Raw genomic sequence first — 25,666 nt, 5'->3', positions numbered from 1 at the left:
TGTGCCACTATGCCCAGCTAATTTTGTATTTTCAGTAGAAACAGGGTTTCTCCATGTTGGTCAGGCTGGTCTCAAACTTCCAATCTCAGGTGATCCGCCTGCCCTGGCCTCCCAAAGTACTGGGATTACAGGCGTGAGCTACCGTACGCAACCAAGAATCTTAAATCAAGACACCAGCTCTAGACTCAACATGTAGCTAAAAAATCCTGCAAAAGCCATTTCATATCTGTATTTCTACTGCTCATCTATAAAATGAACTTGGTCTAGAGTCCAGGCAATCCATAACGTATGTTTTATTAATCTGTTTTTTTCTATTTCTATTTAAGTACCTATACATGGCCACAAGGATTTAGCTCCTTCTAAGGTTTGAAACAGCTGCTGAGTTCCAGCTTACTGAAAATACCATCCGCTCTCACACAAATCAGCTAAGACTTTATAAACAAGAATAAAGCACTCCCAAATACAGTCCCAAAGTCCCATCTTACATATGTCAAAGACTTATTTTATTTATTTATTTTTTTTGAGACGGAGTCTCACTCCGTCGCCCGGGCTGGAGTGCAGTGGCCGGATCTCAGCTCACTACAAGCTCCGCCTCCCGGGTTTACTCCATTCTCCTGCCTCAGCCTCCCGAGTAGCTGGGACTACAGGCGCCCGCCACCTCGCCCAGCTAGTTTTCTTGTATTTTTTAGTAGAGACGGTGTTTCACCGTGTTAGCCAGGATGGTCTCGATCTCCTGACCTCGTGATCCACCCGTCTCGGCCTCCCAAAGTGCTGGGATTACAGGCTTGAGCCACCGCGCCCGGCCCTAAAGACATTGTAATCAGCTCTTTGAAAAAGAGCCTTTGAAAAAGTGAACAACTTTTGAAACAAACTTTCAAACATTGATTTTTTTTGTTTTTTTGAGACAGGGTCTCACTTTGTCACCCAAGTTGTAGTACAGTGGCGCAATCTCGGCTCAATGCAACCTCTGCCTCCTGGGTTCAAGTGATTCTCCCACCTCAGCCTCTCAAGTAGCTGGAACTATAAGCAAGCACCATCATGCCTGGCTAATTTTTTTTTTAATTTTTAATAGAGATGGGGTATCACCATGTTGGCCAGGCTGGTCTCAAACTCCTGACCTCAAGTGATCCTCCTGCCTTGGCCTCCCAAAGTGCTGGAATTACAGGCATAAGCTACTGAGCCCCGCCTGAACACTGAATGTTATTCTAGTTTGCATGCTGCATATCCACTTCTATCAAGTTTTATGTTAGGCTGGGCATGGTGGCTCACACCTATAATCCCAGTACTTTGGGAGGCCGAGGCAGGCGGATCACCTGATGTCAGGAGTCCAAGACCAGCCTGGCCAGCATGGTGAAACCCCGTCTCTACTAAAAATACAAAATTTAGCCGAGCATGGTGGCGCATGCCTGTAGTCACAGCTACTTAGGAGGCTGAGGCAGGAGAATCACTTGAACCCAGGAGGCAGAGGTTGCAGTGAGCCAAGATCGCACCACTGGACTCCAGCCTGGCAATAGAGCAAGACTCTGTTCAAAAAAAAAAAAAAAAAAGGATATCTAAAGAAAAAGTAGCAAAAAAACCGTACAAATATGGAGAAAGTTGTAAGTATACGGCTACAGGTTGAAGGGTCTCCAATCAGACTCAGTCCAAATAAGACTACCCCAAGACATGTTATAACCAAACTGTCAAAGATGAAAGACAAAGAGAGAATCCTCAAGGCAGCAAGAGGAAAGAAGCAAATAACATATAAGGGACTTCCAATATACCTAGCAGCAGACTTCTCAACAGAAACCTTAGAGGCCGGGGGAGAGTGAGATGATACATTTAAAGTGCTCGCAGGGGCTGGGCTCACACCTGTAATCCCAGCACTCTGGGAGGCTGAGGCGGGCAGATCACTTAAGCCCAAGAGTTCAAGACCAGTCTGGGCGACAGACCTTGTCTCTCTTTAAAAAAAAAAAAAAAAAAAAAAGTGACCAGGAGAAAAACTGTCCTTTAGACAAAGCTGTCTGTCCCACGACAAAGCTGTTCTTCAGAAACAAAGAATAAAGACTTTCTCAGGCAAACAAAAGCTGAAGGAGTTTATCACCACAAGACATGCCTTACAAGAAATGCTATGGGAAGTTCTTCAAGCTGAAAGAAAAGGATACTAATGAGTAACACAAAAACATCTGAAAGTATAAAACTCACTGGGAAAAGTAAACACAAGGTCAACTTCAGAATACACTAATACTGTAATAGTGGAGTGTAAATTACTTGTGTCTTTAGTAGGAAGGTTAAAAGACAAAACTATTCAAAGTAACTACAATAATTTGTAAAGGAATACGCAATATAAAAAGATGCAGGCTGGGTGCGGTAGTTCATGCCTGTAATCCCAGCACTTTGGGAGGCCAAGGCAGGTGGATTACCTGAGGTCAGGAGTTTGACAGCAGCCTAGCCAACATGGTGAAACCCTATCTCCACTAAAAATACAAAAATTAGCGGGGCGTGGTGGCAGCTGCCTGTAAACCCAGCTACTCAGGAGGCTGAGGCAGGAGAATCACAGGAACCCAGGAGGCAAAGGTTGCAGTAAACCAAGATCAGACTACTGCACTCCAGCCTTGGTGACAAGAACGACACTGTCTCAAAAAAAAAAAAAAATTCAAACTGTGACATTAAAAATTCAAAATGAGAGAGTAGGGTAAAAATATAAAGGATTTTTTAGGCAATCAAGGCTAAGTTGTTATTAGCTTAAAATAACCTTTTGTAACGGTAAGACCTTTTTTGTAAGCCTCATGGTAACCACAAAGCAAAAACCTTTATGCCAGGTGTGGTGGCTCACCCCTGTAATCCCAGCACTTTGGGAGGCTGAGGCAGGTGGGTCATCTGAGGTCAGGAGTTCTGGACCACCCTGGCCAACATGGTGAAACCCCATCTCTACTAAAAATTAGCCAGACGTGGTGGTGCATGCCTGTAATGGCAGCTACTTAGGAGGCTGAGGTTCAAGGAGAATTGCTTGAACCCAGGAGACAGAGCTTGCAGCAAGCCAAGACTGCATCACTGCACTCCAGCCTGGGCAACAAAGCAAGACTCCATCTCAAAAAAACAAAACAAAACAAAAAACGAGTTCAAGACCAGCCTGGCCAAAATAGTGAAACCCCGTCTCTACTAAAAATACAAAAAATAAGCTGGGCATGGTGGCAGCTGCCTGTAAGCCCAACTACTAGGAAGGCTGAGACAGGAGAATCGCTTGAACCCGGGAGGAGGCAGAGGTTGCAGTGAGCCGCTATCACGCCATTGCACTCCAGCCTCGGCAACAGGAGTGAAACTCCATCTTAAAAAATATATATGTATAATAGATAAAAAATAAAAAGCAAGGAACAAGCCAGCGGAGTGGATCATGCCTGAAACCCCAGTGCTCTGGAGCCCAAGGTGGGAGGAGCACTTGAGGCCAGGAGTTCAAAGCTGGCCTGGGCAATACAGCAAGACTCTGTCTCTACAAAAAATTTAAAAAAAAAAAAATAGCTGGGCATGGTGGCACATGCCTGCATTCCTAGCTACGCAGGAGGCTGAGGCAGGAGGATCGCTCCAGCCCAGGAGTTCAAAACCAGCTTGCGCAACATGGCAAGACCCCGTATCTACAGGAAAAAAAAAATTAGCCAGGTTTGGTGGCACACACCTATAGTCCTAGCTACTCCCAAGGCTGAGGCAAGAAGATTGCTTGAGCCCAGGAGTTGGAGGTTACAGTGAGCTATGATCATGTCAGAGCAACACACTGTCTCCAAAAAAAAAAAAAAAAGTGAGGAAAAAAACATACTACCAGAGAAAATCAACCAGCAAATAAGACCGTAAGAGAGGAAGAAAGAGTGACTGAATGGTTAAAAAAAACAAGACCCAGCTATATGCTGCAACAAGAGACTCACCTCACCTGTATGGACATATGTAGACTGAAGGTGAAGGAATGGAAAAAGATATGCCATGCAAATGGAAATCAAAAGAGAACAAGACCCTGTAATCCCAGCACTCTGAAAGGTCAAGTAGGGAGAACTGTTTGAGCCCAGGAGTTTGAAAGTATCCTGAGCAACACTTTGAGACCCCATCTCCACAAAAAATATAAAAAATTAGCAAGGCATAGTGGCATGCACCTGTGGTCAACTACACAGGAGGCTGAGGTAGGAAAATCACTGATCTCAATAGTTCAAGGCTGCAGTGAGCCATGTTCACGCCACTGCACTCTAGCCTAGACAGGGAGACCCTGTCTCAAAAAAAAAAAAAAAAAAAAAAAAGAGAGAGAGAGAGAGAAAGCCCAAGAATTGCTTCACTTATATCAGATAAAATCATTTTTGTTTTTGTTTTTAGACAAAGAGTCTCACTCACTCTGCCCTGGTTGGAGTACAGTCACAGCATCTTGGCTCACTGCAACCTCCACCTCCTGAGTTCAAGCAATTATCCTGCCTTAGCCTACCAAGTGGAATTATAGGCATATGCCACCATGCCTGGCTAATTTTATTTGTATTTAGTTATTTTTTTTTTGAGATGGAGTCTAGCTCTGTCACCCAGGCTGGAGTGCAGTGGCGCAATCTCAGCTCACTGCAACTTCTGCCTCCCAGGTCACGTGATTCTCCTGCCTCAGCCTCCTGAGTAGCTGGGATTACAGGCATGTGCCACCATGCCCGGCTAATTTTTGTATTTTTAGTACAGACAGGGCTTCAGCATGTTGGTTAGGCTGGTCTCAAACTCCTGACCTTGTGATCTGCCAGCCTCAGCCTCCCAAAGTGCTGGGATTACAAGCATGAGCCACCGCGCCCTGCTGGGTTTTTTGGGAAACAGAATCTCGCTCTGTTGCCCAGGCTGGAGTGCAGTGGCGCAATCAAGGCTCACGGCAATCTCCAACTCCCAGATTCAAGCGATTCTCCTGCCTCAGCCTCCTGAGTAGCTGGGACTACAGGCGCCCGACACCACGCCCAATTTTTGTTTGTTCTGTTTCGTTTCATTTTGAGCAGTTGTGCTGTCACTCAGGCTGGAGTGCAGTGGCATGATCTTGGCTCACAGCAACCTCTGCCTCCCGGGTTCAAGCAATTCTCTGCTTCAGTCTCCCAAGTAGCTGGGGTCACAGGCACCCGCCACCATACCTGGCTAATTTTTGGACTTTTAGTAGAGATGGGGTTTCACCATTTTGCCAGGCTGGTCTTGAACTCTCAACCTTGTGATCCACCTGTCTCGGCCTCCCGAAGTGCTGGAATTACCGGTGTGAGCCACCGCTCCCGGTCCAATTTTTGTATTTTTAGTAGAGATGGAATTTCGCCATGTTGGCCAGGCTGGTCTTGAACTCCTGATCTCAAGTTATCCGCCCGCCTCAGCCTCCCAAAGTGCTGGGATTGCAGGCATGAGCCACCACACCTGGCCCTCAATAAAATAGATTTTTAAATCAAAAACTGTAAAAAGAGATAAAGAAGGTCATCATATAATAATAAAGGGGTCAATTTAGCAAGAGAACAATTGTAAATATACATGCACCCAACATCAAAGCACCTAAATTTATAAAGCAAATATTAATAGATATGAAGGGTAAGATAGGCTATAATACAGTAAAAGTAGGAGACTTTCACACCTCACAATTAGCAATGCACAGAGCATGCAGACAGAAAGTCAACAAGGTAATATGAGACTTAAGCTACACTACAGAACAAATGGACCTAACAGACATATACAGAACATACCATTCAACAGTGGCATAATACATTATTTTAAGCTGCACATGGAACATTCTCAAGGATAGATCATATGTGAAGCCACAAAATAAGTCTTAACAAATTTAAGAAGATGGAAATCATATCAAATATCCTTTCTGACCACAATGGTATAAAACTAGAAATCATTAACAGGAAGATCTTCAGAAAATTCACAAAAACATGGAAGTTAAACACATGCTCTTAAACAACCAATACGTCAATGAAAATATTAAAAAACAAATTACGAAGTTTATTGAAACAAATGAAAACTGAAACACAGCATACAAAACCTATGGAATACAGCAAAAGCAGTTTTAAGACAGAAGTTTGTAACAATAAACACTGACATCATATGTCTTCTGTAAACAGGAACAGTTTAACTTGTTCTTCAATTAAGATGCCTTGTATTTCTTTGTCTTACTGCTCTTTCTAGGACTTCCAGTACTATATTGAACAGAAGTGGCAAAATTGGGCATCATGCAGCTGGGCATGGTGGTGGCTCACGCCTGTAATCCCAGCACTTTGGGAGGCCAAGGCGTGTGGATCACCTGAGGTCAGGAGTTCAAGACCAGCCTGGCCAACATGGCGAAACCCCATCTCTACTAAAACTACAAAACATTAGCCAGGTGTGGTGGCGTGCACCTGTACTCCCAGCTACTCAGGAGGCTGAAGTGACAGCCTGGGAAGTTGAGGCTGCAGCAAGCCGTGGCCATACCACTGCACTCCAGCCTAGGTGACAGGTTGAGACCGTCTCAGGAAAAAAAAAAAAAGAAAAAAGAAAGAAAAAAGGCAATCTATGAAACTACTAGAAAACAGGAAGAAAAGTCAATGGCATTGGTTCTGGGCAATGATTTTTGGAGGATATGACCTCAAAAGCACGCTCAAAAGCAAAAACAGACAATTTGGGTCACATAAAACTAAAAATCTCCTGCACAGCAAAGGAAACAATAAAGAGAGAACTGGCCAGGGGCGGTGGCTCTCGCCTGTAATCCTAGTACTTTGGGAGGCCGAGGCAGGCGAATCAACTGAGGTCAGGAGTTTACAACCAGCCTGACCAACATGGATAAATTCCGTCTCTACTAAAAACACAAAATTAGCAGGGCATGGTGGCATATGCCTGTAATCCCAGCTACTCAGGAGGCTGAGGCAGGATAATCCCTTGAACCCAGGAGGCAGAGCTTGTGGTGAGCTGAGATAGTGCCACTGCACTCCAGCCTGGGCAACAAGAGCAAAACTCCACCAAAAAAAAAAAAAAGAGAGAGAGAGAGAGAACATACAGAATGGTTCACCACACTTGCAAACCATACATCTGATAAGGGGTTAATAACCAAAATATATAAGGAACTCAGTTCAATACCAAGAAAATAACCCCATGTAAAAATGGGTAAAAAATCTGAATAGGCATTTCTCAAAAGACATACAAATGGCCAAGAGGTATATGAAAAAAATTCTCAACATCACTGATCATCAAGGAAATGCAAAAAAAAAAAAAAAAAACCACATGAGATATCACCTCACTCCCATTAAGATGGCTATGATCAAAAGAATGAAAGATGAGGCCAAGCGCAGTGGCTCACGCCTGTAATCCCAGCACTCTGGGAGGCTAAGGTGGGTGGATCACCTGAGGTCAGGAGTTTGAGATCAGCCGAGCCTGGCCAACATGGTGAAACCATGTCTCTCCTAACAATATGAAAATTAGCCAGGTTGGCCGGGCACGGTGGCTCAAGCCTGTAATCTCAGCACTTTGGGAGGCCGAGTCGGGCAGATCACAAGGTCAGGAGATCGAGACCATCCTGGCTAACACGGTGAAACACCATCTCTACTAAAAAAAAAAAAAAAATACAAAAAACTAGCCGGGTGAGGTGGCGGGCACCTGTACTCCCAGCTATTCGGGAGGCTGAGGCAGGAGAATAGCGTAAACCCAGGAGGCGGAGCTTGCAGTGAGCTGAGATCCGGCCACTGCACTCCAGCCTGGGCGACAGAGCGAGACTGCGTCTCAAAAAAAAAAAAAAAAGACAATTAGCCAGGCATGGTGGCAGGTGCCTGTAATCCCAGCTACTCGGGAGGCTAAGACAGGAGAATCGCTTGAACCTGGAGGTGGGTGTTGCAGTGAGCCGACATCTCGCCACTGCACTCCAGCCTAGGCAACAGAGCAAGACTCTGTCTCAATTTAAAAAAAAAAAAAAAGGCTAGGCACAGCGGCTCACACCTGTAATCCCAGCACTTTGGGAGGCCAAGGCAGGCGGATCACCTGAGGTTGGGAGTTCGAGAGCAGCCTGACCAACATGGAGAAACCCCATCTCTACTAAAAATACAAAATTAACTGGGCATGGTGGCACATGGCTGTAATCCCAGCTACTCGGGAGGCTGAGGCAGGAGAATTGCTTGAACCAGGAGGCGGAAATGAGCCAAGATCACGTCATTGCACTCCAGCCTGGGCAACAAGAGCCAAATTCCATCTCAAAAAAAAAAAAAAGATGAAAGATAACAAGAGTTGGTGAGTATGTGGTGATAAAGGATAATCTAAGCACGCTGTTGGTGGGAATGTGAATTAGTACAGTCATATGGAGAAAGAACAGTATGGAGGTTCCTCAAAAACTTAAAAATAGAGCTACCATATGATCCAGCAATCCTGCTACTGCATATATAGCCAAAGAAAATAAAATCAGTATGTCAAAGAGAGGTCTGCACTCCCATTTTATTGCAGCACTACTCAAAATATGCAAGATATAGAATCAACCTAAGTATCCATCAACCAACAAATGAATAGGCTGAGCGTGGTGGCTCACGCCTGTAATCCCCGCACTTTGGGAGGCCAAGGCAGGTGGATTGCTTGAGGTCAGGAGTTTGAGACCAACCTGGCCAACATGGTGAAACTCCATCTCTACTAAAATACAAAACAGCCAGGCGTGGTGGCAGGTACCTGTAATCCCAGCTACTACGGAGCCTGAGGCAGGAGAATTACTTGAACCCAGGAGATGGAGGCTGCAGTGAGCTGAGAATGTGCCACTGCACTCCAGCCTGGGTGACAGAGTCAGACTCCGTCTCAAAAAAAAAAAAAAAAAACACACACACAGACGAATGGATAAAGAACATATGCTATACGTACACGGTGGGATACTATTTCAATCATAAAAAAGAAATAAATTCTCTCATTTGCAACAACATAGATGAACCTGGAGAACATTATGTTAAGTGAAATAACACAGGCACAGAAAGACAAATACATACTATCTCACTCATATATGGAGTCAAAGTTGATCTCACAGAAGTAGACAGGAGATGGCGTACCAGAGGTTAGGATGGTTAGGATTATGGGGGTGGGGATTGGGAAGATGTTAGACAAAGGATACATAATTACAGTCAGGAGGAACAAGTTCAAGAGCACTACTGTATAGCATGGTGACTAGTTAAGGACATACTGTATTACTGAAAAATACTGAGTAGATATTAAGTATTCTCACCACAAAAATGATAACTACGTAAGATAATGTATTTGGTACTTAGCTAGATTTAACCATTCTACAATGTACATATAGTGTCTTTCAAAACATTAGCAAGCATTGTTCAAACTACTTTTTTTTTTTTGACACAGTGTCTTGCTCTGTCGCCCAGGCAGGAGTGCAGTGACACGATCACAGCTCACTGCAGCCTCAACCTCCCAGGCTCAAGCCATACCCCACCTCAGCCTCCCAAGTAGCTGGGACTGCAGGTGCACATCACCACACCCAGCTAATTTTTGTATTTTCTGTAGAGATGGGATTTTGTTATCTTGCCCAGGCTGGTCTTAAACTCCTAGGCTCAAGTGATCCACCCACCTTGACCTCCCAAAGCACTGGGACTACAGATGGAAGCCACTGCACCTAGTCTCAAGCTACTCGACAAGCTTTTTTTTTTTTTTAAGATGCAGTCTCGCTCTGTCGCCTAGGCTGGAGTGCAGTGGGGCCATCTCGGCTCACTGCAAGCTCCGCCTCCGGGTTCACGCCATTCTACTGCCTCAGCCTCCTGAGTAGCTAGGACTACAGGAGCCTGCCACCACGCCCAGCTAATTTTTTGTATTTTGGGTAGAGACGGAATTTCACCGTGTTAGCCAGGATGGTCTCGATCTCCTGACCTTGTGAACAACCCATCCTGGCCTCCCAAAGTGCTGGGATTACAGGCGTGAGCCACTGCGCCCAGCCAACAAGCTTTTTTTAACGAAATAAAACATTTTAATTCTTAATATCTGATACTTTAAATTACGACATACTAAATATTAATTTTATTGTTTTCATTTTCCTGCACATTTCTAAACAGGGAACGTTCTTAATGTTTTGACATTTTTGAAGGTCTCAGAATAACCATAATTTTCCCAATTATTAAGATTGCTTTGAGTTTTTTGCACGGCCATTTTTACCTCTGCAAACTGCTGTTCAAAAGACTGTACAGTGAGGTTGTACCATATTATCAAAAGCATGTTTATCAAGAGAATTCAGGCTCCCAAATGACCTAGAAAAAATCAACCAGGCCAGTTATGGAAGCCTCGAGAGGGAAATACACTAGACTACCATAGTTCAGCTCTTCTACTGTTTAGTTCCCAAGTTCTAGATTACGATTTAAACTATGTAATTCTCTTCTATTACCACACCCATGTTCTGTCCATATCCAAGCACCTTCATCTAAAGAAAAGGAAAACAAGATCATGTTGTCCAATCTTTTCACAGATGGGATGAGAAAAGCAATGTTTAGTGATTAACTGACATGCCCATGGTGGCACGGTAGTCTGTCAGGGGCAGCAGGGAACTCAGACCACTGCTAAACTAGTTCTTCCAGTATATACAATGCTACCCACTTCTGAAGAAGGCAATTAGTAGGTTATATTTTGGTTTTGTTTTCTGCCTACGTAGCAGAAAACATATTCTTTAATCAATTTTTTCTGAGTTTCTCATTACTCAAAGACATTTTCCAGGCATCTACAGTCAAAGAGACTAGAGCTTCACTATACCACTAATATTACCTAAGTGATAAATATAAAACATTTCATGTTACAATGTAACGTGGTATCCTGGATGAAGTCCTGGGACAGCAAAAGTACATTAAAGAAAAACCAAGGAAATCTGAACCTTAGTTAATAATAAATGTGTCAATATTGGTTCCTTAATAGTGTACCATACCAATGTAAGAAATTAACAGGGAATACGGATGCGGTGGCTCATGCCTGTGATCCCAGCACTTTGGGAGGCTGAGGTGGGTGGATCACAAGGCCAGGAGTTTGAGACCAGCCTGGCCAACGTGGTGAAACCCTGTCTCTACTAAAGACACAAAAAATTATCCAGGCATGATGGCGCATGCCTGTAATCCCAGCTACACAGGAAGCTGAGGCAGGAGAACCGTTTGAACCCAGGAGGAAGAGGTTGCAGTGAGCCCACATCACGCCACTGCACTCCAGCCTGGGCGACAGAGGAAGACTCCATCTCAAGAGAAAAAAAAAAAGGAAATTAACAAGGAAAACTGAATGTGAGGTGCATGGAAACTTTCTGTACTATCTTCACAACTTTTCCGTAAAACTAAAACTATTGTGTTTTTTTAAAACTACTGCACATACATTTTTTTCTTTTTTTTTTTGAGATGGAGTGTCACTCTTCTTACCCAGGCTGGAATGCAACGGCACGATCTCGGCTCACAACTCCGCCTCCCAGGTTCAAACGATTCTCCTGCCTCAGCCTTCTGAGTAGCTGGAATTACAGGTATGTGCCACCACGCCCGGATAATTTTGTATTTTTAGTAGAGACAGGGTTTCTCCATGTTGGTCAGGCTGGTCTCGACCTCCCGACCTCAGGTGATCTGCCCGCCCTGAACTCCCAAAGTGCTGGGATTACAGATGTGAGCCACCCCACCCGGCCTGCATACTTTTCTATCTAAACTAATTGTTATTATTAATGTTGGAATCTAATAAAATTTTGACTCATGAGTACAAAACAGTATCAGATTTCTATTGGCAAAAGTAGCTTCTTTTTTTTTTTTTTTTTTGAGATGGAGTCTCGCTCTGCCGCCCAGGCTGGAGTGCAATGGCCGAATCTCAGCTCACTGCAAGCTCCGCCTCCCGGGTTCACGCCATTCTCCTGCCTCAGCCTCCCGAGTAGTTGGGACTAACTACAGGCGCCCGCCACGGCGCCCGGCTAGTTTTTTTTTTTTTGTATTTTTTAGTAGAGACAGGGTTTCACCGTGTTCGCCAGGACGGTCTCGATCTCCTGACCTCGTGATCCGCCTGTCTCAGCCTCCCAAAGTGCTGGGATTACAGACTTGAGCCACCGCGCCCGGCCAAAAGTAGCTTCTTAACCTTTGTCCTGTGAAATACTCTTGAATTCCATGGGTGACTCTGTCTCTTGGAAATGGATAACCTAGCTGGTGAGGGCTACGTTCCCCCTTCATCCACAAGCAGCATATGAGTCTGAAACAAGGACTGTGCTACAAAGGGAAGTGTGAAAGGGAGTAATTAAGATTCATGTTCTGACAAATATTCCAAATTCAGAGTTCTTCATAATGGACAGCGCATCAGACTGAGGGTAAAAGACCTGGATTCTAATCTTGCCCATACTAATAACCACCTATACATAGCCTTTTACTTGTTTGAGCCTCAGTTTTCTCATCGCAAAATAAAAAGACCAGATGGTATGGCCAAAAATGTTTCTGGCCATGCACAGTGGCTCAAACCTGTAATCCTAACCTCAGGCCAGGGCAGGAGGATCACTTGAGTCCCACAGTTCGGACTAGTCTGGATAACATATGGAGACCCTGTCTCTAGAAATAATTTAAAAAATTAGCCAGGTGTGGCAATGTGTGCCTGTGTTCCCAGCTACTTGGGAGGCTGAGGTAGGAGGATAACCTGACTCCAGCAGGTCAAGGCTGCAGTGAGCCATGATCACACGCCACTGCATTCCAGCCTGGGCAACAGAGCGAGACTCCATCTCAAAAAGTCTCAAATTAAAAGTTTTTTCCTTCCAAAATTCTCTTCCAGTAAAAGGGTTAAAGGAGCTAAGGTATATGATGCACACTGAACTCAAGATCAAAACACATTTGTCAGGGCTTTTTCTTTTTGGCCTCTTAAACAACTGTTATCGAGATACTTTGGCTTAAATAAAAAATACGTGTATTAGACCAGGCTCAGTGGTTCATGCCTGTAATCCCAGCCCTTTGGGAGGCCAGGGCGGATGGATTACCTGAGGTTAACAGTTTCAGACCAGCCTGGCCAACATGGTGAAACCCCGTATATACTAAAAAATATATATACAATAAATTAGCTGGGCGTGGTGGTGCATGCCTGTAATCCCAGCTACTCAGAATGCTGAGGCAGGAGAATTGCTTAAACCCAGGAGGAAGAGGTTGCAGTCAGCCGAGATCACACCATTACACTCCAGCCTGAGCAACAAGGCGAAACTCCATCTCAAACAAACACGAGCATCACATCCATGTAGCTCATCTAATTTTAAATTTTAAGCTGTATCATGCTGCTTTCACAAATACACAGGTACTATTTACTTCCCATGTTACCAAAAAGCAAACAAAAGTATAGCTAATAGTAAAATTAAAACTAATTAGTAGGCTGGGCACGATGGCTCACACCTTATAATCCCAGCACTTTGGGAGGCCGAGGTGGGCAGATCACCTGAGGTCAGGATTTTGAGACCAGTCTGCCCAACATGATGAAACCCCATCTCTACTAAAAAAATAATAATAATAATACAAAAAAATTTGCTGGGCGTGGTGGCGTGCGCCTGTAATCCCAGCTACTCAGGAGGCTGAGGCAGGGGAATTACTTGAACCAGGGAGGTGGAGGTTGCAATGAGCCAAGATCACACCATTGCACTACAGCCTGGGCGAAGAAGCAAGACTCTGTCTCAAAAACAAAACAAAACAAAACAAAACAAAAAAACAAACCCAGGCGCGGTGGCTCACACCTGCAATCCCAGCACTTTGGGAGGCTGGATCACAAGGTCAAGAGATCAAGACCATCCTGACCAACATGGTGAAACCCTGTCTCTACTAAACATACAAAAAATTAGCTGGGCATGGTGGCACACGCCTGTAGTCCCAGCTACTTGGGAGGCTGAGGCAGGAGAATCACTTGAGCCCATGAGACGGAGGTTGCAGTGAGTCGAGATCCCACCACTGCACTCCAGCCTGGGTGACAGAGCAAGACTCCGTCTCAATAAAAAAAAAAAAAAAACTAGTAGACGGGAACAATGACTCACCCCTGTAATCCAGCACTTTGGGAAGCTAAGGCAGGCAGATCACCTGAGATGAGGAGGGTGCAGTGAGCCAAGATCATGCCACTGCACTCCAGCCTGGGCAACACAGCAAGACTCCATCTCAAAAAAATAAAAATAATTAAAAAAAAAAAGACTCCCTATGTACAATATGCTAATAATTTATCAGTAATCTTTATAATTTATATTCAATTTCCAAAACAACTAAAAGTGATTAACAAAAAATATTTGCCATTAATATCAGGTAACCTTTGGTCTTTTCAAAATATTAACATTCACTCATACGTACAGTGTTATGAAAAAATTGTGTTTAATAATGCAATCCACAAAATGAAAATGAAAAGAATTAAATTAAAATGCATTATTTTATTACTAAATTTTCAAAAATCTATAAGAGGTTCTAAGCACAACTGTTAAAAAGATATGGCCCCGTTAACGAGCACAGATTAGATTTCAGCAAGCACAGTAAAGTCGTAACACTAAAATTCCACTTTAAAAATAATCCTTGCCTTACTAGTTAGCTCTGACCCAAGTATATATACTATCCCAACACTAGAACTGCTAAAGATCTTAAAACCTATGACACCTATATGTAATAAAGATGTAAAAGACACTACCTAATTAAAATGTATGAAGAATGTATCCTGAGTTATTAAAGTAACAATTACAACATATATTCGAAGCCTTCCATTTCAGTACATACAGATTTGAAAACTCATTTTATTATGCAATGATGACATGAACTATTAAATCACACTGTTCTATAATCCAGTTTCAATGAAGTCTAGAAAAAGGCAGATCAGGCCGAGCGCGGTGGCTCATGCCTGTAATTCCAGCACTCTGGGAGGCCCAGGTGGGTGGATCACCTGAGGTCAGGAGTTCCAGACCAGCCTGGTCAATATGGCGAAACCTCCTCTCTACTAAAAATACAAAAATTAGCCTGGCGTGGTGGCACGCGCCTGTAATCCCGGCTACTTGGGAGGCTAAGGCAGGAGAATCGCTTGAACCTGGGAGGTGGAGATCGCAGTGAGCCGAGATCACACCACTGCATTCCTGCCTGGGCAATAGGGTGAGCCTCTGACTCAAAAAAAAAAAAAAAAAGAAGAAGAAAAAGGCAGATCATACATGTTAACATTTTTAAATGTAAAGTAAAACTTAACATTTTCAACATTTTTGGAATGGTCTAATGTCTAAAACCCCAACGTTAATACTTGTGTGCTCACAGGAAACCAAACATTGTATTCAGCAGGAAAGAGGAGTTGAACAGCTTATCTAAGAAACCACTTGTTCTTCAATTAGCTTTCATCTTGCTCTGGTCTTTTATTTTGTTTGCACTGCAGTTTCCTCATACATAATAAAAAGATAACACGTATTCAGTCAGGTAAGAACGATCCTCTCTCTCTTAAGGAGCAACCGTCCTCTCCTCCCCAACCGAGGTCAAGGAGAGTCCAAGAGAATGGGACCCCTACTCTGATCCAGGTCACCTCTTGGCCTGACCCATCTTCGGTGCCGGAGGTTGACACCCGCCCACCTTGGGCCTCCTCGCCTCCCTCCCGTAGAGCCTTCAGCCTACAATTCGGACCCGCGCCCGCCGCACCCTACGGGTGCGCCCGCGCGGGAGCCACCCCGCCCCCAGCCCGCCGGCGCGCGGCCGACGCGCGAGCACGACCCGCCAACCCGACGGCCGCCGGGGGCCTCGGCGCCGGTCCCACCCGGTCCCAGGCTACGCTCCGCGGAGAGCGCGGCATTCGAGACAGCGCACTCGGGCTTCTCCCGCACGGTCAGCGCTCGGCCGCCAGCAGCAGGCAGAGGGGCAGAGCCGGGTAGGAGCAGAAAATCAGGCAGCCCGGCCCGGGAACCGACCTGTGGAGACCGCCATCTTCTCCTGCAGCCCGACGCAGCCGCCCGCACGCACGCACGAACCGTCGCGCGTCACTTCCGGGAGTGCGCTGCTCTGCCCGCGTCATAGCGGACTCCGCCCCCGGCGGGCGCGGGGCTACCGGAGCCGTGACAGTGAGCACGTGGGCTGAGGGGTTGCGGGGCCTCGCTGCTGTTTCCGCAATTCCCTTGTGACTTCGCTCTCAAAATGAAACACTAAAGAATAAGTTCATGAGGGCCGGGCACGGTGGCTCACGCCTGTAATCCCAGCACTTTGGGAGACCGAGGTGATGGGATCACCTGAGGTCAGGAGTTTGAAACCAGCCTGGCCAACATGGCGAAACCCCGTCTCTACTAAAAATACAAAAATTAACCGGGCGTGGTGGCGCGCGCCTGTAATCTCAGCTATTCGGAGGCTGAGGCACCAGAATCGCTTGAACCAGGGAGGCGGAGGTTGCAATGAGCCGCGATTGCGCCACTGCACTCCAGCCTGGGCGACAGAGCGAGACTCCGCCTCAAAAAAGTAAATAAAAATAAGTGGGCATTGACAGATTTGCTTTGATAAATGATTCAAAAGAGTTGGACAATAAATTTGAACAGCTAGGGATGCTGAGGTGGGAGGGTCAGTTGAGCCCTAGAGGTGAGGCTGCAGTGAGCAGAAATCGCTGCACTCCAGCCTGGGCAACAGAGGGAGACTGTAGAAAGAAAGAAAGAAAGAAAGAGAGAGAGAGAGAGAGAGAGAGAGAGGGAGGGAGGGAGGAAGGGAGAGAGAGAGAGAGAGAGAGAAAGAAAGAAAAAGAAGGAAGGAAGGAAAAGGAAGAAGGAAAGAAAGAAAGAAAAAGAAAGGAAGGAAAGAAAGAAAGAGGAAAGTAATACAGGCTGGGGGCCGAAACTCACTTCTGTAATCCTAACACTTTGGGAGGCCAAGGCAGGAGGATCGCTTGAGCCCAAGACTTTGAGACCAGCCTGGACAATATAGTGATACCTAGTCTCTACATAAAACTGAAAAAAAAAAAAAAAAAAGGTTTTTCACATCCCTTGTAAGTTGTATTCCTAGGTATTTTATTCTCTTTGTAGCAATTGTGAATGGGAGTTCACTCATGATTTGGCTGTTTGTCTGTTATTGGTGTATAGGAATGCTTGTGATTTTTGCACATTGATTTTGTATCCTGAGACTTTGCTGAAGTTGCTTATCAGCTTAAGGAGATTTGGGGCTGAGAAGATGGGGTTTTCTAAATATACAATCATGTCATCTGCAAACAGAGACAATTTGACTTCTTCTTTTCCTAATTGAATACCCTTCATTTCTTTCTTTTGCCTGATTGCCCTGGCCAGAACTTCCAATACTACGTTGAATAGGAGTGGTGAGAGAGGGTATCTTTGTCTTGTGCCTGCTTTCAAAGGGAATGCTTCTGGCCGGGTGCAGTGGCTCACGCCTGTAATCCCAGCACTTTGGGAGGCAGAGGTGGGTGGATCACGAGGTCAGGAGATCAAGACCTTCCTGGCTAACACGGTGAAACCCCGTCTCTACTTAAAAAAAAAAAAAAAAAAAAAAATTAGCCGGGCGTGGTGGCAGGCCCCTGTAGTCCCAACTACTCAGGAGGCTGAGGCGGGAGAATGGCGTGAACCCAGGAGGCAGAGCTTGCAGTGAGATGAGATTGAGACACTGCACTCCACTCCAGCCTAGGGGACAGAGCAAGTCTCCGACTCAAAAAAAAAAAAAAAAAAAAGGAATCCTTCCTTCCAGTTTTGCCCATTCAGTATGATATTGGCTGTGGGTTTGTGATAAATAGCTCTCATTATTTTCAGATACGTTCCATCAATGCCTAGTTTATTGAGAGATTTGGCATGAAGGGCTGTTGAATTTTGTCGAGGCTTTTTCTGCATCTATTGAGATAATCATGTGGTTTTTGTCATTGGTTCTGTTTATGTGATGGATTATGTTTATTGACTTGCATATGTTAAAGCAGCCTTGCATCCCAGGGATGAAGCTGACTTGATCGTGGTGGATAAGCCTTTTGATGGGCTGCTGGATTCGGTTTGCCAGAATTTTATTGAGTATTTTCGCATCAATGTTCATCATGGATATTGAGCCCACATAGCCAAGAAAATCCTAAGCAAAAGGAACAAAGCTGGAGGCATCACACTACCTACCTGACTTCAAACTATGGCTACAAGGCCACAGTAACAAAAATAGCATGGTACTGGTACCAAAACAGAGATATAGATCAATGGAACAGAACAGAGGCCTCAGAAATAACGCCACTACGGCCGGGCGCGGTGGCTCAAGCCTGTGATCCCAGCACTTTGGGAGGCCGAGACGGGCGGATCACGAGGTCAGGAGATCAAGACCATCCTGGCTAACACGGTGAAATCCCGTCTCTACTAAAAAAAAATACAAAAAACTAGCCGGGCGAGGTGGCGGGCGCCTGTAGTCCCAGCTACTCGGGAGGCTGAGGCAGGAGAATGGCGTGAACCCAGGAGGCGGAGCTTGCAGTGAGCTGAGATCCGGCCACTGCACTCCAGCCTGGGCGACAGAGCGAGACTCCGTCTCAAAAAAAAAAAAAAAAAAAGAAATAACGCCACATATCTACAACCATCTGATCTTTGACAAACCTGACAAAAACAAGCAATGGAGAAAGGACTTCTTATTTAATAAATGGTGTTGGGAAAACTGGCTAGCCCTATGCAGAAAGCTGGAACTGGATCCCTTCCTTACACCTTATACAAAAAGCTCAAGATGGATTAAAGACTTAAACGTAAGACCTAAAACCATAAAAACACTAGAAGAAAACCTAGGCTATTAATACCATTCAGGACGCAGGCATGGGCAAAGACTTCATGACTAAAACGCCAAAAGCAATGGCAACAAAAGCCAAAATTGACAAATAGAATCTGATTAAACTAAAGAGCTTCTGCACAGCAAAAGAAACTATCATCAGAGTGAACAGGCAACCTATAGAATGGGAGAAAATTTTTGCAGTCTATCCATCTGACAAAGGGCTAATATACAGAATCTACAAAAAACTTAAACAGATTTACAAGAAAAAAATAAGCCCATCAAAAAGTGGGCAAAGGATATGAACACACACTTCTCAAAAGAAGACATTTATGCAGCCAAACAAACATGAAAAAAAGCTCATCATCACTGGTCATTAGAGAAATGCAAATCAAAACCACATGAGCTAGCGTCTCACACCAGTTAGAATGGTGATCATTAAAAAAGTCGGGAAACAACAGATGCTGGAGAGGATGTAGAGAAATAGGAATGCTTTTACACTGTTGGTGGGAGTGTAAATTAGTTCAACCATTGTGGAAGACAGTGTGGCAATTCCTCAAGGATCTAGAACTAGAAATACTATTTGCACGGTCAGGCGTGGTGGCTCATGCCTGTAATCCTAGCACTCTGGGAGGCCAAGATGGGTGGATCACGAGGTCAGGAGATCGAGACCATCCTGGCTAACACAGTGAAACCCTGCTTCTACTAAAAAATACAAAAAATTAGCCGGGCGTGGTGGCGGGCACCAGTAGTCCCAGCTACTCGGGAGGCTGAGGCAGGAGAATGGTGTGAACGCAGGAAGCGGAGCTTGCAGTTAGCCAAGATCACTCTGCTGCACTCCAGCCTGCACAACAGAGCGAGACTCCATCTCAAAAAAAAAAACAAATACTATTTGACCCAGCAATCCCATTACTGGCTATATACCCAAAGCATTGTAAATTATTCTACTATAAAGACACATGCACATGTATATTTATTGTGGCACTATTTACAATAGCAAAGACTTGGAACCAACCCAAATGCCCATCAATGATAGATTGCATAAAGAAAATGTGGCAAATATACACCATAGAATACTATGCAGCCATAAATAAGGATGAGTTCACGTCCTTTGCAGGGACATGGATAATCCTGGAAACCATCATTCTCAGCAAACTATCACAAGAACAGAAAACCAAACACCTCATGTTCTCACTCATAAGTGGGAGTTGAACAATGAGAACACATGGACACAGGGAGGGGAACATCACACACCGGGGCCTGTCAGGGGTTGGGGGCTAGGAGAGGGATAGCATGAGGAGAAATAGCTAATGTAGATGACAGGTTGATGGGTGTAGCAAACCACCATGGCACGTGTATAGCTATGTAACAAACCTGCACATTCTGCCCCTGTTGCCCAGAACTTAAATTAAAAAAAAAAATAAAAAAAATAAAAAAAAAAACCTGGCATTCTGGTTTGTGCCTGTAGCCGCAGCAACTCGGGAGGATGAGATGGGAGGATCACTTGAGCTAGGAGGTTAAGGCTTCAGTGAGCTATGATGGCACCACTGTAATACAGCCTGGGCAACAGAATGAGACACTGTCTTAAAAAAAAAAAAAAGCGGGGGGCCAGGTGTGGTGGCTCACTCCTGTAGTCCCAGCACTTTGGGAGGCCAAGGCAGGTAGATCACGAGGTCAGGAGTTCAAGACCAGCCTGGCCAAAATGGTGAAACCCTGTCTCTACTAAAAATACAAAAATTAGCCCGGTGTGGTGGCGGCCACCTGTAATCCCAGCTACTTGGGAGGCTGAGGCAGAGAATTGCTTGAACCCAAGAGGTGGAGGTTGCAGCAAGCTGAGATCTTGCCACTGCACTCTAGCCTGGATGACAAGAGGTGACTCTCTCAAAAAAAAAAAAAAAGAAAGAGAAAATAAAGAAGAATCATATTCTTATCTACTGTCAAGCCACTCTAACTTGACAAGCCAAAATGAGACTGTTTTTCTCACAAAGGAACCTGACATAACAATCTAACTGAAATTTCTTACCAGTGCAGAGAAAAACTCTAATATTATCATCAAATTATTAAACTTTCCCCGTTTGTCTGCTGAGTTCTAGTGACCTCAGCATTACATACTTAGCAAGTCTCTAGCTGACCTATCCTGAATATCAATACTTCTTAAACACCACATTTATTATGTCCTTACTGATTAAGAAAACCTGCATTTGCTTCCTTTTGTGTACCACCAGATTGGTAGTAAGTTTCATATTGATTGCCAATAATGATTATCTGAAGAGCCATTTCTAAGACCAGCAGAAAAAAAAGTCTTGTCATCCCATATTGATGTAACTACCATAGGGAGTTACAGCAGAAAATGGTCCATTTACCAACCTGGCCAAGGATGCCAAGCCCAAACACCACGGCCTGATTTTCACAACCTACCAGAACCCAGCCTCCACTGACATCTCCTGAATGATTTCCCATCTCTCTCCAGTGCATGCCCACACTCAGCCAAGCCGCCTCTCAGGTGCACTATTGCCACTGCCCTGGTTGTTTCTCCACCTGAGATACCGCATTTCTCCTCCACCTTTCAATATCCTGTCCTTCCTTAAGGCCCAGTTGAAATCTCACTTCTCTGAATCCTTTCCTGATTCCTTTTTCTTGTCTTTTCGTTAAACTGATCTGCTCTTTTAGTCTGTACTAAGAAGTTAGTACAGCAAAAAAACTGTTATCTCTGTAACATGAAAATCAGATCCATTTTAATCCACTTGACTTTTTGACCCTCAGAGTTGCGGGCCCTCAATAGCCAAGACATTCATAGACTCTCCCACTAACAGGAAACTCAGTACCTGTGATCAAAGCACACTCACACACATGCACGCCCAAAAAAACTCATTATGCGCCCTGGGAACATTGTTGCTTTCTTGACATTTTCATGCTATCTCCCCTGTAATTTCAATTTGGAGCTGAGCTTCTTTCTCCTGCTGGGGACAAAGTTCAACCACTTAAAGTGTTTGGTCTAAAGCTTACTCTTCACTTTCATTATGTTTTCCCTGTTTACTGTGCCATCCAATTATGGAATCTGATGGTTAATTCCCAGTGCTCATCCCACTTGACCTGCCAGCAGCAGCTTCTAGAGCAATCAACCATTCTGTTATCTGAGAACTAAATTCTCTCTCTCCCTTTTTTTCTTTTTTCTTTTTTCTTTTTTTTTTTTTTTTAGACAGAGTCTTGCTCTGTCGCCCAGGTTGGAGTGCAGTGGCGCGATCTCAGCTCACTGCAACCTCCGCCTCCCAAGTTCAAGCGATTCTCCTGCCTCAGCCTCCCAAGTAGCTGGGACGACAGGCGTGCATCACCATGCCCAGCTAATTTTTATATTTTTATCAGAGACGGGGTTTCACCATGTTGGCCAGGATGGTCTCGATCTCTTGACCTCATGATTCGCCTTCCTCGGCCTCCCAAAGTGCTGGGATTATAGGCGTGAGCCACCGCACCTGGCCAATTCTCTCTTTTTTTAAACAACATGATATTTTGAAATATGTATACATTACAGAATGACAAAATCAAGCTAATTAACATATGTGTTACCATACAAATCATATTCTAGTAAGAACATTTAAAATCTACTCTCAGCCATTTGCAAGAATACAGTATGTTGTTATTAACTATAGATCTCCTGAATTTATTCCTCCTGTCTAACTGAAATTTTTAATCCTTTGACCAACATCTCCCCAATCCCCCCACCCCTGCATACCCTGGTAACCACTGTTTTTCCTTTCCTTTCCTTTCCTTTTTCCTTTCCCTTCCCCTCCGCTCCCCTCCCTTCTCCTCTCCTCTGAGTTTCACTATATTGCCCAGGCTGGTTTCTTAATTCCTGAGCTCAAGCAGTCTGCCCACCTCAGCTTCCCAAAGTACTGGGATTACAGGTGTGAGCCACCATGCCTGGCCTCCATTCCTTACTTTTGAGTTGAACTTTTTTTGTATTCCACAAGTAAGTGAGATAATGTAATGTTTATCTTTCTGTGCCTGGCTTATTTCACTTATCATAAGGTCCTCCAGGTTCACCCACATTGTCACAAATGACAGTATTTCTTTCTTTTTAAGGCTGAGTAGTATTCTACTGTGTACATATATGCCACATTATCTTTATCTAGTCATCCACTGATGGACACAAGTCAATTCCTTATCTTGAGGCTATTGTGAATAATGTTTGCAGTGGTTTGAATGTGTCCCCCAAAGATCAAGTGTTGGAAACTTAATCCCCAATACAACAATGTTAAGAGGTACGACCTTTAGTTAATGATTAGATCATGAGCCTCTGCTTCTTTTTGCGAAATGTCTTTTTGGATCTGTTGCCCTTTTTTTTCTTTTCCTGAGTCGGAGTTTCGCTCTTGTTGCCCAGGCTAGCATGCAATGGCGCAGTCTCGGCTCACTGCAACCACTTCCTGAGTTCAAGGGATTCTCCAGCCTCAGCCTTCCAAGCAGCTGGGATTACAGGCATGCGCCACCACGTCCGGCTCATTTTGTATTTTTAGTAGAGAGAGGTTTTCACTATGTTGGTCAGGCTGGTCTCAAACTCCTGACCTCAAGTGATCCACCCACCTTGACCTCCCAAAGGGATTACAGGCATGAGCCACTGTGCCCAGCCTGTTGCTCAATTTTAAATCAGGTTATTTGCTTTCTTGCTTTTGAGTTGTTTGAGTTCCTTATATATTTTTGATATTAAGCTCTTTTCTGATGTATGGTTTGCAAATATCTTCTCCCATTCTGTGGGTTGTTTCTTCTGGAGGACCAATTTTTCACTTGACTTCAAAACTACCACACTTTTTGTAGTCCCAGCTACTCGGGAGGCTGAGGCAGGAGAATGGCGTAAACCCGGGAGGCGGAGCTTGCAGTGAGCTGAGATCCGGCCACTGCACTCCAGCCTGGGCGACAGAGCGAGACTCCATCTCAAAAAAAAAAAACTACCACACTTTCCTAGTGTTTTGTTGTTTTGTTTTGTTTTTGAGACAGGGTCTTACTCTGTTGCCTAGCCTGGAGTGCAGTGGCACTATCACAGCTCACTGCAGCCCTAACCTCCCAGGCTCAAGTGATCCTTCACTTCAGCCTCCTGAGTAGCTGGGACTACAGACATATGCCACAACACCTGGCTAATTTGTTGTAATTTTTGTAGAGACGGGGTTTCACCATGTTGTCCAGGCTCATCTCAAGATATTGGGCTCAAGTGATTTGCCTGCCTCCCGAAGTGCTAGGATTACAGGCATGTCCTAGTGTTTTAAAGGTAGTAGTTTCGTCAGGAGGCAGGAGCAAGAGGGAAATGTGGGTAACAGCCTTAACTGTATTTTCTATGGGAAGGAACAGGAAAGGGATGATAAGCAGGCTTAGCATTGGCTGTTAAGCAAATGCTAAACAGGCTCTGAGGCATAAGGGCTGTCCCTAATTGTCAGGTTACTTTGTCCTTGAATGATTAAGGTGGGAAAACAGTGGCCGGAGTGTGAGAGCTCAGTGAAGAAGGTGGTGAGGGAGCACACTCTGTTGGTTTGTATTTGAAAGGCACAATCCCCAAAGTGCTATTTACTGTCTCTGGGAATTAGCTAACAGTGAGAGGGGCCATCCTTCAAGGGTTCACAAGGCCCTAAGTCATCAGTGTATCAAAATACAGAGAAACACCTGGTCCTTCTGCTACTTCACTGGCCATTTATTCTGAGTCTTTCTCTTCTACATGAATTAATAGTATTGAGGACTAGTTCTTTCTTTCTTTTCTTTTTTCTTTTTTAGGCAAAGTCTCCGTCTGTTGCCCAGGCTAGAGTGCAGTGGCCTGATCTACACTCACTGCAAGCTCTGCCTCCCGGGTTCACGCCATTCTCCTGCCTCAGCCTCCCAAGTAGCTGGGACTACAGGTGCCCGCCACCATACCCAGCTATTTTTTTTTTATTTTTAGTAGAGACGGGGTTTCACCATGTTAGCCAGGATGGTCTCAATCTCCTGACCTCATGATCCACCCACGTCAGCCTCCCAAAGTGCTGGGATTACAGGCGTGAGCCACTGCACCCGGCTTTTGAGGACTAGTTCTTAGTGGCCTTATCAGAGCCCCAGCAGCAGAGACTAGTTGGCTTGCAGGTGGTAAAAGAATTTACCAATAACAGGATAAGTTTGAAAAGGAAAGTTATATTAGATAACACATTGCAGCAGACTGCAACAGGGCGCTTCAGCAAGAGAGGACTGAGCCACATGGTGGATTTTACTCAGGAGTATTTATGGACCTTAAAGTGGGAGCCTAAGGATAATTTGGACCATCTTACCCACACATGTCATGATAAATGATTACGTCTGTAGACATTTTGGTGCCATGATGTCAGCAAGGGTTGCACAATGAGTTTCAACATGCATACATTCCAGAGATGTATAGAAATTCTACTTAAGGGAGGAGACCACCCCTCATATTGTCTTATGCCCAATTTCTGCCTCCAAAGAAAGAAGACGTAAAAACTAAAAGGCAGAAATGAAATCCACAGGCAGACAGCCCGGCACCATGCCCTGGGCCTGGTAGTTAAAGATCAACCCCTTACCTAACTGGTTATGTTATCTATAGATTCCAAACGTTGTATGGAAAAGCATTGTGAAAATCCCTGTCCTGTTCTGTTCCATTCTGATTACTGGTGCATGCAAGCCCCCCTGCTTGCTCAATCAATCACAACCCTCTCATGTGGACCCCCTTAGAATTGTAAGCCCTTAAAAGGGACAGGAATTGCTCACTTGGGGAGCTTGGTTTTTGAGATGTGAGTCTGCCGACGCTCCCGACAGAATTAAGCTCCTTCCTTCTTTAACCCGGTTGGTGTCTGAGGAGTTTTGTCTGCAGCTCGTCCTGCTACATAGTTACTTATACGTTTTTTGTAAAGAAGCTTGGTACCAGAATCTGGCTTTAGATAATAGGGAAGTCTGGGCGGGGTGCGGTGGCTCATGCCTGTAATCACAGCACTTTGGGAGGCCAAGGCAGGCGGATCACGAGGTCAGGAGATCAAGACCATCCTGGCTAATACAGTGAAACCCCGTCTCTACTAAAAATAAAAATAAAAAATTAG

General features: G+C 44.7%; 1 protein-coding gene across 3 annotated transcripts in view; it reads right to left on the bottom strand.

Annotated features, from left to right (window-relative positions):
• Nucleotides 1-15,870, bottom strand: part of UBE2V2 (ubiquitin conjugating enzyme E2 V2) — a 56,689-nt gene extending 40,819 nt beyond the window's left edge. For all 3 annotated transcript variants that reach the window (XM_065519196.2, XM_045398217.2, XM_045398218.2), the window contains exon 1: nt 15,815-15,870. Coding sequence is in view for 2 of the 3 variants with exons in the window: in XM_045398217.2 (XP_045254152.1) it covers nt 15,815-15,830 (16 nt within the window). In the remaining variant the exon portion in view is untranslated. The remainder of the gene's footprint in view (nt 1-15,814) is intronic.
• Between the last annotated feature and the right edge of the window lie 9,796 nt (nt 15,871-25,666).

Source organism: Macaca fascicularis, chromosome 8 (genome assembly GCF_037993035.2).
Source record: "Macaca fascicularis isolate 582-1 chromosome 8, T2T-MFA8v1.1".
NCBI lineage: Eukaryota > Metazoa > Chordata > Mammalia > Primates > Cercopithecidae > Macaca > Macaca fascicularis.
This window is presented reverse-complemented; position numbering and strand designations above follow the sequence as displayed.